The sequence below is a fragment of the Microplitis demolitor genome, chromosome 3 (assembly GCF_026212275.2).
Source record: "Microplitis demolitor isolate Queensland-Clemson2020A chromosome 3, iyMicDemo2.1a, whole genome shotgun sequence".
Taxonomy (NCBI): domain Eukaryota; kingdom Metazoa; phylum Arthropoda; class Insecta; order Hymenoptera; family Braconidae; genus Microplitis; species Microplitis demolitor.
The window spans coordinates 18374275-18391402 of NC_068547.1; the positions used below are offsets into that span (position 1 = coordinate 18374275).

Below are 17128 nucleotides of genomic sequence, written 5' to 3' on the forward strand. Positions count from 1 at the left end.
AAGTTTTTTAAGCAGATATTTTTTCGGTGACATAAATTTATAATTGTTTTGTCAACATTTTGGTGTCTTGTCGATATTTTAAATAAACAGCTTCAAAACTAGTATCTTATAGGTGCCATAAAGCCAAGTGTGCTACTTGGGCAAATAATTTTTTAAATCAGTTAGAGACTTTACATAAAAAAAATTTTTTTTATTGAAAAATTATACGAATTCAAATAAAGAAGAAATGACATTGAAACATAAATATATTTTGTCATGATCATCAAGACAAAAATATAATTTTCAATCAAGAAAGATTCTGTTCTCAAGAGTATTTTTTTGATTTGTATACAAGTAATTGACGTATTGATGCATAGATAATTACAAGATAAATGTAATTGATAATTTATTCTCTAACGGATAATAAAGGTTTTTTTTTTAACTGTACATTCAATAGTCGAGTAAATATAAAATAAAATCAAAGTTTATTTTTTTTTTTACAAATTACATTGCTTGAAAATTTATTAATAACTAACACATATTTACAATTATTTGAAGTATTAAATAACATGCTAGATGTAAAAAAAAAAAACATTAAAATCAATCATAACTCCATTAGAAATTAGTACTAGAAATAGATCGCTTTATAAGTAATATCGAGACAACAGAATAAAATTGATTAAAAATATTAAATTTACAATTCCCAAGCGATACAAACAAAAATTGTGACTTTTAGTTAAAATTGAAAATAAAATATCTACAATCGTTAAGACAAGATAAAAAGAAAATGAATCGAATGAATTAATCACTTTCAGAACCACTGGCACTGCTAGCACTACCGCTGCCACTGGCACTTCCGCTGGCAGATCTGGACCTTGAACGTGAACGAGATCGAGACTTTGATTTTGATGGGGATCTGGATCGCGCAGGTGAGGCTGAGGATGATCGCGAGTGTGACTTTGCAGGTGATGGAGATCGTGATTTTGATGGAGAACGTGATTTTGATGGTGATTTCGACGGACTTCTCGATTGGGGAGACGCTGAACCTGACCTATTAGACTTTGCTGGACTCGCTGACTTTGATTTTGATCGGGAACGAGATTTAGAACGAGACGGAGACCGCGAACGAGACTGCGATCTTGACTGAGATCGTGATCGTGATGGAGACTTTGATCGTGATCGGGAGCGTGATTTTGAGCGAGACTTAGACCGTGATTTTGAGCGGCTTTTAGAGCGAGATGAAGCTGCTGATGATGCTCTTGATGAAGGACGTGAACCTTCTTCATTCTCGCTACCTTCTGAAATCAAAACAAAACAAAACAACAATAATTAGCATTACAAACTCTTTTATAAATAAATTTCTTTTAAATTAAGTAAAATTCATGATACTGACCATTTTCATCATTCTTCTTTTCTTCTGTCTTTTCTTGCTCTTGTTCTTCATCTTCGTCTTCTTCTTCCTCTTCTTCATCTTCGTTAGGAGGTTCCAGTTGTTTCTCACGATAACGCTGCATCTTAAACTCACTAGCATTAAGAGGTCGATGTCTGACGATCAAACGCGTGTTATTTGGCGGTTGTCCAGCCTTTTGACGACGTTTGCTCAGCCTTACACGCGTCTCCAGCTCATTGTAATAGACCTACATACCAATAAACACTTATAAAATGATGCTGTAAATAAGTAATTGACGACTGTAAAAATAACTTACCCCATCGCTTCTCATCACTAAGAAATAGTTTTCTTCGTAACCCTTGGACGCTTTACTCTTGACATTCCAATTGTATTCTCTGGCCATCTTATATTCGTACTCTTCGTCATCAGCATACTCAATTTCAGCAGTAAAATCTCTTCTACGTTTATCCATGGTCTCTTCAAGTGGTAAGAAGTAAGCAACAAACTGTTCACCACTTTCATCCATGACACCACGAATCATAGCTTGCGACATCTCTTCGATTTGTGCTGGTACCGGTCTTCCTGATGGCGCAGGATCAGAATCGAATATAACCTGAGCACAAGGATACTTCCATAGTTTGAAGTCTGGGAATACAGGCAATACTTCAACTGGTACGACACCAGCTTTACTGTAATGCTTCTCAATGGGAATTTTGTTGTCTTGAAATGTTTTCTCGATAGCTTTTATTTGACTATCACGGTCCATGTATAATGTTTCTTCTTTGAAATTTTTCTTGATGCTGTAACCGACTTTAGCTTCAACTTTGTCCATCGTCTGAGGCTGAAATCTCGTCTGCTCAGTAGAAATGTACTCAGTTCTTCGTAACCACGAAACACTGCGGGCATGATGTCGAGATCGCTTCGAGTCCTGAGGCGTGAGAACATCTTCTTCGAGTAATTTTTCATCTGCTGGATCCAACTGTGCATTTAGATCCCCAGCATATGTATCGCGATTTATCAAGTCGATTTCTACGCCTAAATCATGCTCCGTCAAAACTTCGTATTTGTAATTACGTTCAAGTGATGTTGGGTTATACTGAATGAATCTATTAACATAAATAATATTAATAATTAGAAATTATTAAAATTATTTTATAAAAACGATTTGAATGAATACTTTACCTGGTAGATTCAAAGGGGTAGTTGATGAACTTCAAATCGAATGGTATATCTGGTAATGTGTTGCAGTATTTGACACGGCAAATCAACTCCGATCTAATTAATAAATTAATGATTTTAATAAAAAATAAACATAGATTCTTATAAAAATATTCATGGGGTCTTAAAGCCACCTTTAATAAATCGAGTACACGTTAAGGAATACTAGCAGTGTAATTTATTACAATAGAAATAATAAATGTAAAATTTAACTTCTTGCATATAAAAAAAAAATAAATAATTCAATTATACACATTTCACGTTTAATTGAAACTAACCAATAATATTCGATGTCTTTTTTACGAAAAAAATAATAAAGTTAAAGAAAATTAATGAAAAAAAATATTTATATTATGAATACTGTTTGGATGAAAATTTCTTTTAATCTGTGAGTTCTGTAATTTTTTCAAATTTAAAACTTCCATTTAAATTTGTTGACAACTTCAGGATAGCCCATGAAATGATTCTAAGATCGTGCGAGATTGTTTTTAAATTATTAGATTGATACATTAACACAAAAAATAGAATGAAAAGTGAAAAAATTAGTATGTAAAATTATTTAAACTAAAGTTATTTTTTCATACCTTTTTTCTACAGGCCTCGTTGGACGTTTTTCTCGGTCAGTGGGCGTCCCGTTTGTTTGGATTGTTGGAGCCATTTTTTATAATAAAAATAATTTTTGCTTTGTTAAAAAAATATAAAAAAAGTTTATATTTTAAAAACACAAATTTAAAATCATTTGTAATATCACAGTAAAAGTTTTAATATTGTTTTAATCCATAAACATAGTCACAATAAAATGAAAAATTATAAGTAGAGGTTAACAACCATGTCGTCTAGATGAGATTAAGAGCAATTAAGAAATAGAGATTCGTGAGTTGGTTGGTAGAGGTGCAGCTCTCATGGCTAAGGCGCCCCCTAGAGAAAGGAAATAGAAACCAGACCGCCAAATTTTTTAAATTATTTCAGGGAGGACTTTAAATCCCGGCTGATTGAACAATGACAATAATTGTGGTGGGGACGGCACAGTACAGGGTGCGTTATCAATTATATGAGTTGAAACAATCAATTGTCACCTGTGGTCGCAATGGCGAAATTGGTAACGCGCTTGGACAGCTTGGACAGTTTTTCCTGAGGGGCTGGTCCTCATGTGATCTGTAATCTGTCCCATGGGGGAAAGAAGCAATCTTCTGATCTGCCATCGCTTAACATCTCGCGATTGGGTGGTGAAGGGGGTTGTGGATCGAACTTGTGGGCCTTAGTGATATCACTAAGTACGATTAGGAATCCATGATTCCCCGTAAGGGTGCTGCTATTCAAGAGTTCCCGGTTCAAATCCGGGCTGCGACAATTTTTAAAAATTTTTTTTTATTTTGTTATCATAATAATATTGTTCATATTAAAAAAAAAAAATATTTATTTGTTTTTTACTTTTCAAAAGTATATCATGTTCAGTAAAATATGCACGCTCATAATTATTTTTACATACTAAGTCGATTACATAAAAGTAAAAGTAAATTTTTTTTTATTAATTATTTTTCATCGAGAAAAATTTATTTAATATTTTAAATATTTCTATCATATTCTGCCGCCATTATATTTTGATTCACGATTTTTAATTTTATCCCCACATTTCTAATAAGTTATTTTTTGAATATCTAAATTTACCGCGCAAGTAATAAAAATGATTGATAAATTATTGGTGAAAATGAATAAATTTCGTTCATATTTTTTAGTCTAATTAATATAATTATTAACATAAATACATTTTAATAAAATTATTAAATTTCAATTTTGAAATTTCGCGCCAAGTTATCGCTACAAGTGGCGCTACTGCGCGTCACTGTATTCGACGTTCAATTGTTTGCTAAGGTGGGGACGGTCGATGGATCGCAAAGTTGATTGCTTTGTATCAGCTAGCGGTCCAATAGCAGCAGTCAGTATCATCGACAACAGCAGAAATAGTACAGATCGTTCTTTACGTTTGAATAGAAACTCAGTATTGTGGCGTCGTGTAAAATTGTGTAGTGATTGTAAATTTATCTTTTATCAATTTAAGTTGTGTAAAGGATTTGTGGTGTAGTTAAGTGATCAGTGCTAGTGTAAAGTGGTAAGTGTTCAGTGCAAGTGATGAGTGTGTGGATTGCTGATGCTGATAACTCCCAAGTTCCTGAGCAAAATCAACTGGCATCGTCTGGTGGGAAATAGCAGTTAAGTGACGTTTTTTTAGCTGGAATACACTTGAAGCGATTTAAATTAAATCTCCAAGTGTATTAGGATACCCTTCTGCGTATTATTTCTCCGCCAAGGTTTGTTCAAACACTCAAGTGTTTTTTTTTTAATTTTTAATTATTTTTCTATCATATTCTGCCGCCATTTCATTATGACAAACAGTTTTTAATTTGTTTTCAATTTCTTACAATTTATTTTTCAAATATTTAATTTTACTGCGCATATAACAAGAAAAATTAACAAATTATTAATGGAAAATGAATAATTTTGACAATATTTTTTCGTCTAATTAATATAATTATTGACACAAATAAATTTTAATAAAATTATTAAATTGCAATTTTGAAATTTCGCGCCAAGGTGGCGCTACTGCGCGTCGTTGTATTTTCAACGTTCAAATGTTTGCTAACGCGGAGGTGGGGGAATATGCTAAGTCGATTGCTTTGTAACAACTGGCGGTCCAATAGCGGCAGTCAGTATCATCGACAACGACAGTAGTGGTTCAGATCCTTCGTTACGTTTGAATAGAAGCTATTGTGACATCGTATAAAATTGCGCTGCGATTGTAAAATTTATCGTTAATTAATTTGAATTGTGTAAAGTAATTGTGGTGTAGTTAAGTGATTAGTGTTAGTTTAAAGTGGTGAGTGATCAGTGCTAGTGTAAAGTGATAAGTGTTCAGTGCAAGTGATGAGCGTGTGGATTGCTGATGCTGATAACTCCCAAGTTCCTGAGCAAAATTATCTGGCATCGTCTGGTGGGAAATAGCAGTTAAGTGACGTTTTTTAGCTGGAATACATTTGGAGCAATTTAAATTAAATCTCCAAGTGTGTTAGGATACCCTTCTGCGTATTATTTCTCCGCCAAGGTTTGTTCAAACACTCAAGTGTTTTTTTTTTTTAATTTTTAATTATTTTTCTATCATATTCTGCCGCCATTTTATTATGACGAACAATTTTTAATTTGTTTTCAATTTCTTACAACTTATTTTTCAAATATTTAATTTTACTGCGCATATAACAAGAAAAATTAACAAATTATTAATGGAAAATGAATAATTTTGACAATAGTTTTTCTTCTAATTAATATAATTATTGACACAAATAAATTTTAATAAAATTATTAAATTACAATTTTGAAATTTCGCGCTAAAGTGGCGCTATTGCGCGACGTATTCAACGTTTAAATTTTTGCTAAAGTATTGTGGCTAACAGTATTGAGGCGTCGTGTAAAATTTTGCAGTGATTGTAAAATTTATCTTTTATTAATTTGAATTGTGCAAATTATCTGTGGTGTAATTAAGTGATCAGTGCTCGTGTAAAGTGGTAAGTGTTTAGTGCAAGTGATGAGTGTTGCGAATTGCTGATGTTGATAACTCTTAAGTTCCTGAGCACAATCATCTGGCATCGTCTGGTGGGAAATAGCAGTTAAGTGACGTTTTTTTTAGCTGAAATATACTTGGAGCAATTTAAAATAAAATTGATTTCTTTATTTAAAATTTATAAATTGTCTAATGTCTGCTGCATTCACACTCATTAATGAAGTTAGCCGACCTCTTTCAATTTCTGATTTTTTTTTAAAACGATAAATAATAAAAAAAAAATATCTGAAAATATGGCACCTATAGTGTATTAAATTTTCTACATGTGCATATTTTTAGTGTTTTTTATTGTATTTGATTTGTTGAAAAAAAGATCTCTGAAAACTTTTGGATCATTGCTACTTTCAGTATTACAAAAATTTCCTAAAAAAAATTTAACACTCAGCTTATTTTATCATCCATTATAAGCAGTAGTTATTAAAAATAATTAATTTAATATTCTAACAGTCATTTTTTAAATTTAATTGAGTCGTCATTGTCAGGTCGGTAACATTGTCTTTTTTAATAATCAGTGTGCCATCTTTGCTGAACGCGCGAAATTAATTTGAATTTCTTCTTTATCATCTTTTTAATACCATGTCTACACACATATTTCATACGACACATATGATCCAAATACACACCAACATTTATGTACATATGTGCATATAGTTTTATTTTATTTCTTTTTTTTTCGTTGTAGCAATCGAAACTTGATTTCGTTTTTCGTTGATCACGATCTTCTTAAATTCTTTGAAGTTTCAAGTGCCACTGACACAGTATAGAGTCATGATATTTTTCACGTGAATTATTATATTTTATTATTTAATATCCTGTATTATCAAAGATGCTGTAGTACATATTATTTATTGAAAATAATAATAAATAAACGAGATTATATATATCATATTAAGATTAAACAATTGTGATATATATTTAAACATATATAATTTAACATCAACATTATGTGGAAGTGTCATAAATGCGGAAAGCCTGTTTATTTTGGTAAATATAAATTACTTGTTATTGGAATTTAAATTTTCCTTAAAAATATATAAACAATCATGTAATTATATCTGACAATAATTATCATATATAATGATTTAAAAAGGTATTATACATTAAGATTATAAAATATTTAATCTTTTGAATGATAATAAAGTAAGACGGCATTGTAGTCATTTCAAGGTTATATTTAAAGATAAACAAAATATTTAATAACAATTTATATATATATATATATATATATTCGTTGTCATTATTATTATGATTTATCTAAATAGTTTAGATTAGTAGGATATTTATTAATGAGTGTGAAAGTAGCAGATATGAGGCAGCATGAATTTTAAATAATTAAATAAATTAATTAAAATAGTAAAATTGAAAAAAATGCGTGTACTGATTTTTCTAATATCTTAATACGTGTTTTTTAATTTTATTTATTTATTCCAAAGTTCAAAAAATTGCTAACTGTCAGATATTCACACTCATTATTTATTATAATTATAATTATTATTACAGCTGAAAGAAAACAATCATTGGGCTATGATTGGCATCCTGAGTGTTTAAGATGCGAGGAATGCGGCAAGAGATTAAATCCAGGCCAACATGCTGAGGTAGAATAATTAATTTATTATTTTTTTTTTAGTTAACACTTATATACTGCCTCAGAATCCAGAGTAGTACAGAGATAACTTTAAGATGTTATAAAGATTTCGATGAAAAGAACATGACAAATTTTTTTTTTCAAAGTCGTTTTTTTTATATAAATAAGACGTATAGAAGTTGACCTTAGGAGTCATAGAAAATTTGTCTTCTTTTTCCCGTCCTAAAAAAGTCAGTTTAATTAAAAAATTGCTTAGATTATTTATTTGACAATTATTTGTAATTTACTTTTTATGTTACTTGCGTCAAGTTTTTTAACCAGATACTATTTCAGTGACATAAATTTCTGATCGTTTTGTCAAAATTTTGGTGCTAAAAATTTCTATTTTATAGATGTCACAAAACCAAGCGTGCTACTTGAAATAAGAAATTTTAATTATCTGTTGAATTCCAACTTTCAAAGTTTTAAATTTACGCGCTATTATATTTATTGTTATTAGATCAGATATTTATTGTTCTTGGATCAAATATTACGAAATCATCATCGTATTTTATTTTATTTAACATGAGACCTTAAAATTATTATAAATCTATTGTTAGTATCCGCTTTTTTATTTTTATATAAATTATCATGTATCTTGCGAGATATTCCAAATCATTAGGCACTTTAAATATTTTATGAAGATGTAGTAAGTTTTTTATCACTTATGGACAGATATATTTTCGGTAGAGTAACAAGCTTATATCTAGTTTTCATAGTCATTTTTTCATACATTGTTTCACAATCATTATAATTTAAGTGCGAATTTAGATAATAAATTTTTTATTTGATTTACAGCATAAAGGAGTACCGTATTGTCACGTTCCTTGTTATGGTGCATTGTTTGGTCCACAATTATTTGGTCATGGTACTAGAGTTGAATCTCATACAAGTTTTGGTAAAAAAGAACCGCGATCAACTTTACCGAGGTAATTTATTTGTTAATTATTCATTATTATTATTATTATTATTTATTGATGCAATATGCCAAGTACAGGTCATATGGCAAAAATTATCAGATACGATAGTTACAACTGTAAATACATAATGATGACTAAGATATATATCAAGTAAAATAATAACATTTATAAATAATATTTGTTAATAATATGAGAAATTTAACTAAGAATAGTCTTACTAAACTTATAAAGACTAGTAATAGCTCTTATAAGGACAATAACTTGTCTATTTATTTAATAGTGGTATTCTATGATCTATAAATTAAAAAAATTAAGTGACAGTAGATAATCAAATATTTTATTTTTAAATATTTCTAAGCAAGTTACATTCAATACATCCGGTGGCAATTTTTGCCACAGGCGTATAGCTGAGATTACAAATGAATTTTTAAGATAAGAAGTATCAAAATTTTGTATTAAGAAATTAGCATTGCTATTTTTACTTGTTAATGTTTCAGATCGTCTCGATTCATTTTCAATAAATAGTTCTCTCAAATAATTAGGTTTTCCATTAGATTACCATTTTAAAAAAATATGTAGCCAGAAAATATAATTACTATTTGATGATATTGTTAAATAAAGGATTTTAATTGTTATTTTTTATTTACGTATTTGGTTATTTAATTTTTGTTATAGGTCGCATTTAGAAACAAAATTAAAAGTTTTTAATCAGTATTATGAGGGTAAAAGTGGCGGGATAAGAAGTCGAGAAGTCAATGGAAGATTAATTCTCGAAGGTGCTCTAAGAATTTATTGGGGAGTACGTGGTGTAATTCATTTAAAAGAGGATGATGATCAGAGAACAGTCGTAACAGCACGAAATCGTAATTCTTGTCGTCGTAGTGTTGCTGAAAAAGTTGAAGATGAAGATGAGGATGAGGATGACAATGACAATGACAATGACAATCACAATCGCAATGGAAAACGTACTAGTCCAAATGAAAAAGATTTATCACCGACAGAAAGTAATTTGGAGAGTGAGCCAAATTCAGTGCCGACCTCACCAGATCACTTGAAAAGTCTGACCTTACCGATGAAACTTGATGTTAAGAATATGGAGCTAGATGAATTGGACGAATTGCTTCAAGTTGAACGTAAAGTTGAGGACGGTGATAAATTGTATCAAACAATGCCTGAAAATTTGCCATCGATGTCGCATTCTGTCACTGAAACATCGCAGTCGGCGAGTCAATCGAGTCTTGATGGATCGTCAGAGAATCGAAGCTCGATGACCAACAGCAGCACTAGTTCACAAACTAAAACTAATAACAGCAGTATCAATAGTACGCCGACACACAGTTTAGACAGTACTTCATCTAGTACAGATACTCCTAATAATTGTCAAGGAACTCCCAACAGAAATGGCAATTTACGCAGAGTCGAGTACTACGATAGTCTAGAAAAAAACAGCAATAATCGAAGAATGAGTAATGATGACAGCTGGATTGAGAAAGGATTAAATCGTTCGATGTCTGGACCTGATTGCCTTCAAAGACATCGCGGGGACAGCGATACTGATTCAGTTAACTCGCTCCACTTTCGTGATGACGACAACATGACCATGTCTACGGACAGTGGGTTAGAGTTGGATGGCGTTGTTCTGCGTCGTAAACAAGGATCTACGGCGATACGTCGACGTCCGGGTGGCAGAAGACAGTCGCGAAGTCGATTGCGTCGCCGTTGTTCCATCAACGGGCACTTTTACAACCGAGAAACAAGTTTCTTTACTCCACCACATGGATCACAAATGTCAGTCTGGGTCACTAGTCTTGTTAGTACTCAAGAGGTTATTAATTTGATGCTTGATAAATATAAAGTCGACGCTAAATCAGATAATTTTGCTTTGTTTGTCGTACGTGACAATGGAGGTAAGATTTAAATTAGTGTTTATTTTTTAAGTATTCTTATGAAACAGGTAAATTTATTTTTCTTTAATTCTTTTAAAGGCCATTCTCAGACAGTGTCCTCCATTTTTTTTAATTTTCAGCGTATTAAAATTTGATCAATTAATTAAAAAAAAATTAAAGCATTAATTGAAAAAAGGAGAACGTAGCTACAATTTTTCTAAGACATAAATTAAAAAAAAAAATACGATTGTTATCAATTAGGAGTTAAACAAAAAATGGAAAATATTTCAGTAAAATCTTCATGTCAATTTTATAATTCGAATTTTCAACTTTTTTAGGCTATAATTTATTTTACTAACTTTCGTTCAACTTCTCATCGATGATATTTATGAGTAATTTATTCAAAAGTCTATATCTTGGCGAAATTGTCTTTTTTTAACTAAGGTTTAAATTTTTTTTTTTTATTAATTGATAAAATTTTAATACGGCTACATTAATATTAATTAATCTCAATAAAATTATATTAATATTATTAAAATTAATCTATTTTTTAATGAAAATACTCTTTGTAATTGTATTATTCTAATAATGAATGACTGTTTTTATTAAATTATTTTATTATTTTTAGAGCAACGTAGACTAAGAGATGATGAATATCCTCTAGAAGTTCGTGTAGCTCTCGGACCACATGAAAATGTTGCACGTCTATTTCTCGTGGACAAACTTTCGACTCCCGAAATAAGTTCAGATGTCGCACAATTTTTGAATCTCTCATTAGCTGAGTGTCAGGGCATTTTACAACGATACCATTACGAGGAAGAGAAACAGATTTTGCTATTAAAAGAAAAGTTAGTTGATAAAATTCACCATTTATTCAATGAATTTATAATTCAATTAGTTGATTAATTATCTATTTTTATCTTTTCAGGTACAAGGAAATGCGACGTAGAATAAAACAACGAATGGAAGAATTGAAAGTCCGGTTGTAGGTGAGAAATGAGATTAATTTTTCTTTTTTTAGAATTTTTTATTGAATCAATTTTAATTTTCTTAATTGAATCGTTGCTATTTTAAACTGAGATTGATTATTACTTTTTATTTTGGGCATAGAGTGCTCTCATTAATTGATTCTTAGAATTAATCTATTTTTATTACTCGATAATTTAATTACTTTTCTATATCAAAACGTTATCACGAGAAAATTTTAAAGAAAAAAATGAAAATAAAAGTAAAATTACATTTGATGATGACAAATAATCATACATCAACGTGTAATACATATCGATTTTTTGTTGTCTCGAGTTGAAAAGGCTGGCAAATTCAGATTAATTAAAAACATATAGGTTTATAAATGCTTTTACTAACGTACATTTATTTCTTATATTTTTACACTACTGAGCTTTATAAAAAAAATTTATTTGTTTTCTACAATTGTGCATTATCATACATAATGTACGCGTAAACTATAAATCTAATGATTTTTATAAATCTGGTAGCTAATAATATTGATAATAATTTAGATTAATTATATTTAGTAATTAAGTTTTTTATTCTAATGGATAAAGAATATTATTAGTCATCGTTTATTGGACTTGAATAATTTCTATTTAAAGAAAATATAAATCGAAGAGCTTTCCGTTTTTCATAATAATTTTTTATGTTCTTGAAGATCGGAACGTTTTTCGCGCAACGGAAATAAAAAAAATTCTAAAGCAATAAATCGACTGGATGTTTTGCATACACTCGGAAAGAATAAGATGGTACTGGAGCCTATCCCGGATTAAACTCAGTTACATCTGAGTTAAAAAAAAATTTCTGATAGTGACCACTTACACATGGATTATATTCAGTTCTATCTCTGATTTAACTCAGTTATCTGTGGTCTAAAATAAAATTTTATTTGGATTTGGTTCACCAAATTGAAATTTAAAGCCGTTTTTCCCGTTTTTCACAAGAGAAACTTGACTTTTTTTTTACGGAAATATGGAATAAATTGAGTTTTCGCCTTGGTTTAGACTTAGCTGTCTTACTTAGTCATGTTTTAAGACGAAAAGGTCTGAATCAAGTGAAAAATTATTTATTAATATTCGACTTAAATTATAAGGCAGAAAAGTCAAAATTAAGGTAAAACGGGAGAAACAAATTTCACATTAAAAAATACTGCTTGCTTTTGACTTGTTTGAGCAAATCTAAAGTAAGGCGAATAAACAACTTTTCTTCGACTTGGTTCAGCAAGTCAAAAGAAAGATGAATTACTGTCGTGTTTGAAGACGATTAAGTTCAAACATAGATGAAAAAAGTTCTGAAAGTTAACAAAAATTTAATTTAAGCCGAAACAGTCAAGATCTTGTCGGAAAATCTCCGTCAAATCGATAACTTCAAAAGAAAATGAGATGAAGCGAGCCTAAATCAAGTTCTATTTTTGACCCGGGACATCTCAGATAGATGGTAACCACATACATCTAGATTTAACTCAATTACATCTGCAATAGAACTGACTATAATCCAGATGTAAGTGGTTACTATCCGAAATTTTTTTTTACCTTAAATGTAACCTAGTATAATCCGGGATAGTAGTCAGTACCATCTTGTTCTTTCTATGCAGGTGCTGGTATGTCAGTCGAAAATCTTAGGCCACCCCTAACTTCCGGAACTATTCCTTAAGCAGCCAACTTACATAAATATTTTTAATTTTCGTTGCGTGAAAAACGTTCCGATTTTCAGGTCATATTTTTTCTAGTTCATTATGAAAAAAAAAAAAAAAAATAATAATAATGGCAATAAGAATAGAGAATCATAGACTCATGATTTTTTAAAAGCAATAGAGATAGTTATGAAATAATTTATCATTCCTTGAATTTGAATATTTATATTAATAATAATGGTGCATTAGTTGGCATTTTCAATGCTTTCAAATATTTTTAAATAAAATTTCTGCAATCTCTTCCACTAAATAAAGTCATTTAATTATATTTTTAGTTACATCTTACTGATTTTTTTATAAAATTTTAATATTTTCCAGTAATAATTTTTTACTAATACTAGTAGTGGGAACTGATTATTAGCTAAAATTAATTCATGTGTAGTTTATTATTTTATAGATTTTTTATTGAACAGTCATCTAAAATGCTGGCTTAAAGAATTTATTTAAAATATTTTAATCAATATTCAAAAGATTATAAAATAATTATAATTTTTATTTCCAATTACTATTGATAATTTATTAGAAATATAAATAATATGACTAATTCTAAAAGTTTACATTAATTTAACGTACAAAGAGTAAAAACACACAAATACATACCTGCTTTTCTATTAGATTTGTTACAAAACAACAAAATAATGTTTATTAACTGCCAGTAATGTCGGATAGAGTGATAAAACACAAACAAATATATAGATCTGAATGAACAATTAGATTGAAAGTCTATCTAAATTTAAAGATGAAACAAATCAAATGAAAAATATTTTGAACCATGACATTTATCTATTAAATAACAAAAATCTCTGCTGTGGTACATAAGTGTTAGATAAAAATGAATAAAACGTTATAAAATATAATAATTTGTAATATATAACAATGTAATGCTGAGTTGTAAGGAGCAAGTTATTATACGATAAATAAAAAAATTAACACTGTTTACTCTTTATAACAAAAATAAAAAAACATCCTCTATTTTTTTATGGATGGATTTTTTTATGTTACCTTAGTGTGAATGAAAGAGTAAATGCAGTTAATTGTGAGGTGAAAAAGTGATTGAGTGCAAAATATACTGATCCTTTTCTCCCTCTTATTTATTTTCAGCTGCTTTATTATAAAAAAAAAAATCTGAAAAACGGTTGATCCTGTGGGCCAACCTCAAAACTTTTCGCTTTCAGAGAACTCAAAAATGTTACCATTGATAAACTTTTGAGTTCACCGAATTCAAAAAATGGTAGGATCGAAAAAATTTATATTTCGCTGAAAAAAAGTAAATTTTGTCCGACGATATCTTTAGAATAAATCGACCGATTTGCAAGTGATCTGTGGCAATCAAACGAGCTTTTTGAGGTTTGGATTTGATTGAACTCAAAAATAAATCGGTCGAGCGATTTACGAGCTGTGCAACAAAAACCTAAAAAAATTCGTTTTTTTAATTTTTATTTTTTGTATAACTTGTAAACTACTCGACCGATCGACTTCAAAATCTAATCAGTTCTAAATCTTGGTGAGCTTTCTTAATTGCCGTCAAATATGTTCGAATAGTTTGATTCGTTCCAAAGATATCGTTGGATAAAAAACGTTTACACGCACATGCGCGCAGACGGGCGGAAGTCTGTTTAAAAATGTTCAGGATAGTTTCCTAGGACTTCAAAAGATCGAGATATAGTGAAAACTCAATTTTCGAGACTTGGATCGAAACCAATAACTTCTCCTTTTTTTGAAAATTTTTCATTTTCACTTTAAATAACAAAATTCATTTTTAATTTTTATAGATACAGATCTTGGCATGTAGAACTTGGAAGTAAAAGACGGTGTAGAACTTTTGAAAATTTAAAAATTAAAATAATATATTTACAACTTAATTTTCATATAAAAGTCGAAATACATTCTCATTAAAGTCTACTTAAAGTTCTACACTGTTATCAATTTACAACTTCTGCATGAACTCTTTTGAAATGTTTCAAAAATTAATTTTTCTTTTTACTCGGGAGAGTAGACTTGTAATTGATATTAGGGTAAACAATCAAGTCTACTACTCCCTTGAATGCTAGCCCTCCAAAAATTTTTTTTTTTACTCACGTTATTTTGATGCCTGTAGTCATTTCATTGAAGCATTAATTTAACGAAATTAAAATAACTGATTTATTGAGAACTCAAATCAATATGGAAATGAATAATTATCTATATTTAAATTCTTTTATCAAAAAAATTATTAGAAGAGGAGGTTGGATACTTGTAGGAGGTTGGCAATTGGGTACTTATCTTATTATTGACCCTTAGGAGTATAAATTTTTGAAAAAATCCGATGTTTCATTCATTTTTTTCGCATAAAATTCTACAGATTCGTCTGCTAAAAAGATTCTAAACCGTACCAATAATTAGCTAATGCTCTAAATATTTTTTTTCATTAAGAAAAATTTGAGGTCATGAATGTCACATCTTTCTCCCTCCTTAAAATTATAGTAGTATGATATTAATAATAAATAAACAATAAATGCATTTGGACAGAATGTATTTTATTTATCTTTTTTAATAAGTAGATTAAAATGGTTTCAATGCAATGTTACGAGTAGTACGAATAGTTATCATCATCATCATTAATATACGGGTTAATAGGAATAAGAAACTTTTTTTTTTGACTTATACCCAACAACACCGAGGAGCTTAGTCGCTTAATTTTAATTCTTTTCATGACACTGACATAAGTTAAATGTTATTAAATAAATTGTAACAATTTATATTTTATAATTTGCTACGATTTTTTTTTTTTTTTCATATTTTTTTTTTATTAATTAACAGTGTAGTATTTAATACTACTACACTTGTAAGTTAAATTATCTTCGGCGTTAATAGAATATTTATTTATTTATTTATTAATAATATTAAAAATGATCGAGTATAATTTTATACTTATATCGTCATGTTCCGAAACTGCTCCTTTATTTTATTATTATTTTTTTTTCTTCAAGTTATCGATATCTGCTTATTCATACGAATTTACATTTTTTTTTCTTAAAACTCCCAAAGCAATAACAATATTACATATGCTTTGAGAATTGGCTACATGTTTTAATAATAAAAAAAAAATGTGCTTTGGCTGTTTTTAATTATCGATTTAAAATTATCCAATTATCAGTTATTATTTTAATTAATTTAAAAATAAAAATGGCAAAATTTAACTTGTGAGCTGTACTGGAGATGGTTTAGTGACGATGTTGCGAACTCGATTATCACAATCTGGCAAAATATAGGCCTTACAAAAAATACAATACGTGTTCGCCGCATTATCGATAACCAGTGGTGTGTATTGCTCATTAAAATTGCCTGGATGCACGCTTGCAAGTATTTTTTTTTATATATTACTTCAGCAGTATTTTATATTTATCTTTATTTTAGTTGCGTGTTTATGTCATCTTTTCAATTATCCTCTCGTGATTAACATTCTTCTTAAATTAAATAAATTATTTTAATTATAATAATTAATATTATTATACAGATAAATATATAATTTATTTATAATTTTCATACAAATATGCTATAGGTTATTAAATTATTACTTAAAATAATAAATGACAGGACGAATGAGATCTAGAATCAATATATCGACTCAAAATAATTTTAATGTTGCCAATTATTAATTTTTTAATTAATTTAGTACTTTTGATGGAAAGGTTTTAATTGCTGATGTTTTTTTACCAATCGTATTAATTACTTAATGTTTGGCTAGTAATTAAATAAATTATTGAGTAGTTTAGTGGCAACAAAATTTAATTATCTTAATTATTTTTAATAAT

The 17128-nt window shown here is 29.1% G+C and overlaps 2 protein-coding genes across 2 annotated transcripts; one reads left to right on the forward strand and one right to left on the reverse strand.

Annotated features, from left to right (window-relative positions):
- Window positions 1-500: 500 nt before the first annotated feature.
- LOC103572950 (RNA polymerase II-associated factor 1 homolog) lies at window positions 501-3467 on the reverse strand. The gene is made up of 5 exons (XM_008551771.2): window positions 3172-3467; window positions 2552-2644; window positions 1686-2475; window positions 1373-1616; window positions 501-1277 (listed from the first exon to the last, which is right to left on the reverse strand). The coding sequence occupies exons 1-5, from the start codon at window positions 3243-3245 to the stop codon at window positions 781-783; spliced, it is 1698 nt and encodes a 565-aa protein (XP_008549993.1). The 5' UTR covers window positions 3246-3467; the 3' UTR covers window positions 501-780.
- A 3354-nt stretch (window positions 3468-6821) lies between these two features.
- On the forward strand, window positions 6822-14264 carry LOC103572949 (ras association domain-containing protein 4). Its single transcript, XM_008551769.3, has 6 exons — window positions 6822-7184; window positions 7701-7795; window positions 8623-8753; window positions 9420-10651; window positions 11259-11478; window positions 11559-14264. Exons 1-6 carry the CDS (start codon window positions 7145-7147, stop codon window positions 11617-11619), a joined length of 1779 nt encoding a protein of 592 aa, XP_008549991.1. The 5' UTR covers window positions 6822-7144; the 3' UTR covers window positions 11620-14264.
- The last annotated feature ends 2864 nt before the right edge of the window (window positions 14265-17128 follow it).

Excerpts from the sequence above, each read along its gene's own strand:
- LOC103572950 (XM_008551771.2), bottom strand. The coding sequence starts at position 3,245 with ATGGCTCCAACAATCCAAACAAACGGGACGCCCACTGACCGAGAAAAA. Across the intron at positions 2,645-3,171 it reads ACGAGGCCTGTAGAAAAAAG|ATCGGAGTTGATTTGCCGTG; the intron begins GTATGAAAAAAT and ends TTTATTAATTAG. Across the intron at positions 1,278-1,372 it reads AAAGAAGAATGATGAAAATG|AAGGTAGCGAGAATGAAGAA; the intron begins GTCAGTATCATG and ends TTTTGATTTCAG.
- LOC103572949 (XM_008551769.3), top strand. The coding sequence starts at position 7,145 with ATGTGGAAGTGTCATAAATGCGGAAAGCCTGTTTATTTTG. Across the intron at positions 7,796-8,622 it reads ATCCAGGCCAACATGCTGAG|CATAAAGGAGTACCGTATTG; the intron begins GTAGAATAATTA and ends TTTGATTTACAG. Across the intron at positions 8,754-9,419 it reads CCGCGATCAACTTTACCGAG|GTCGCATTTAGAAACAAAAT; the intron begins GTAATTTATTTG and ends TTTTTGTTATAG.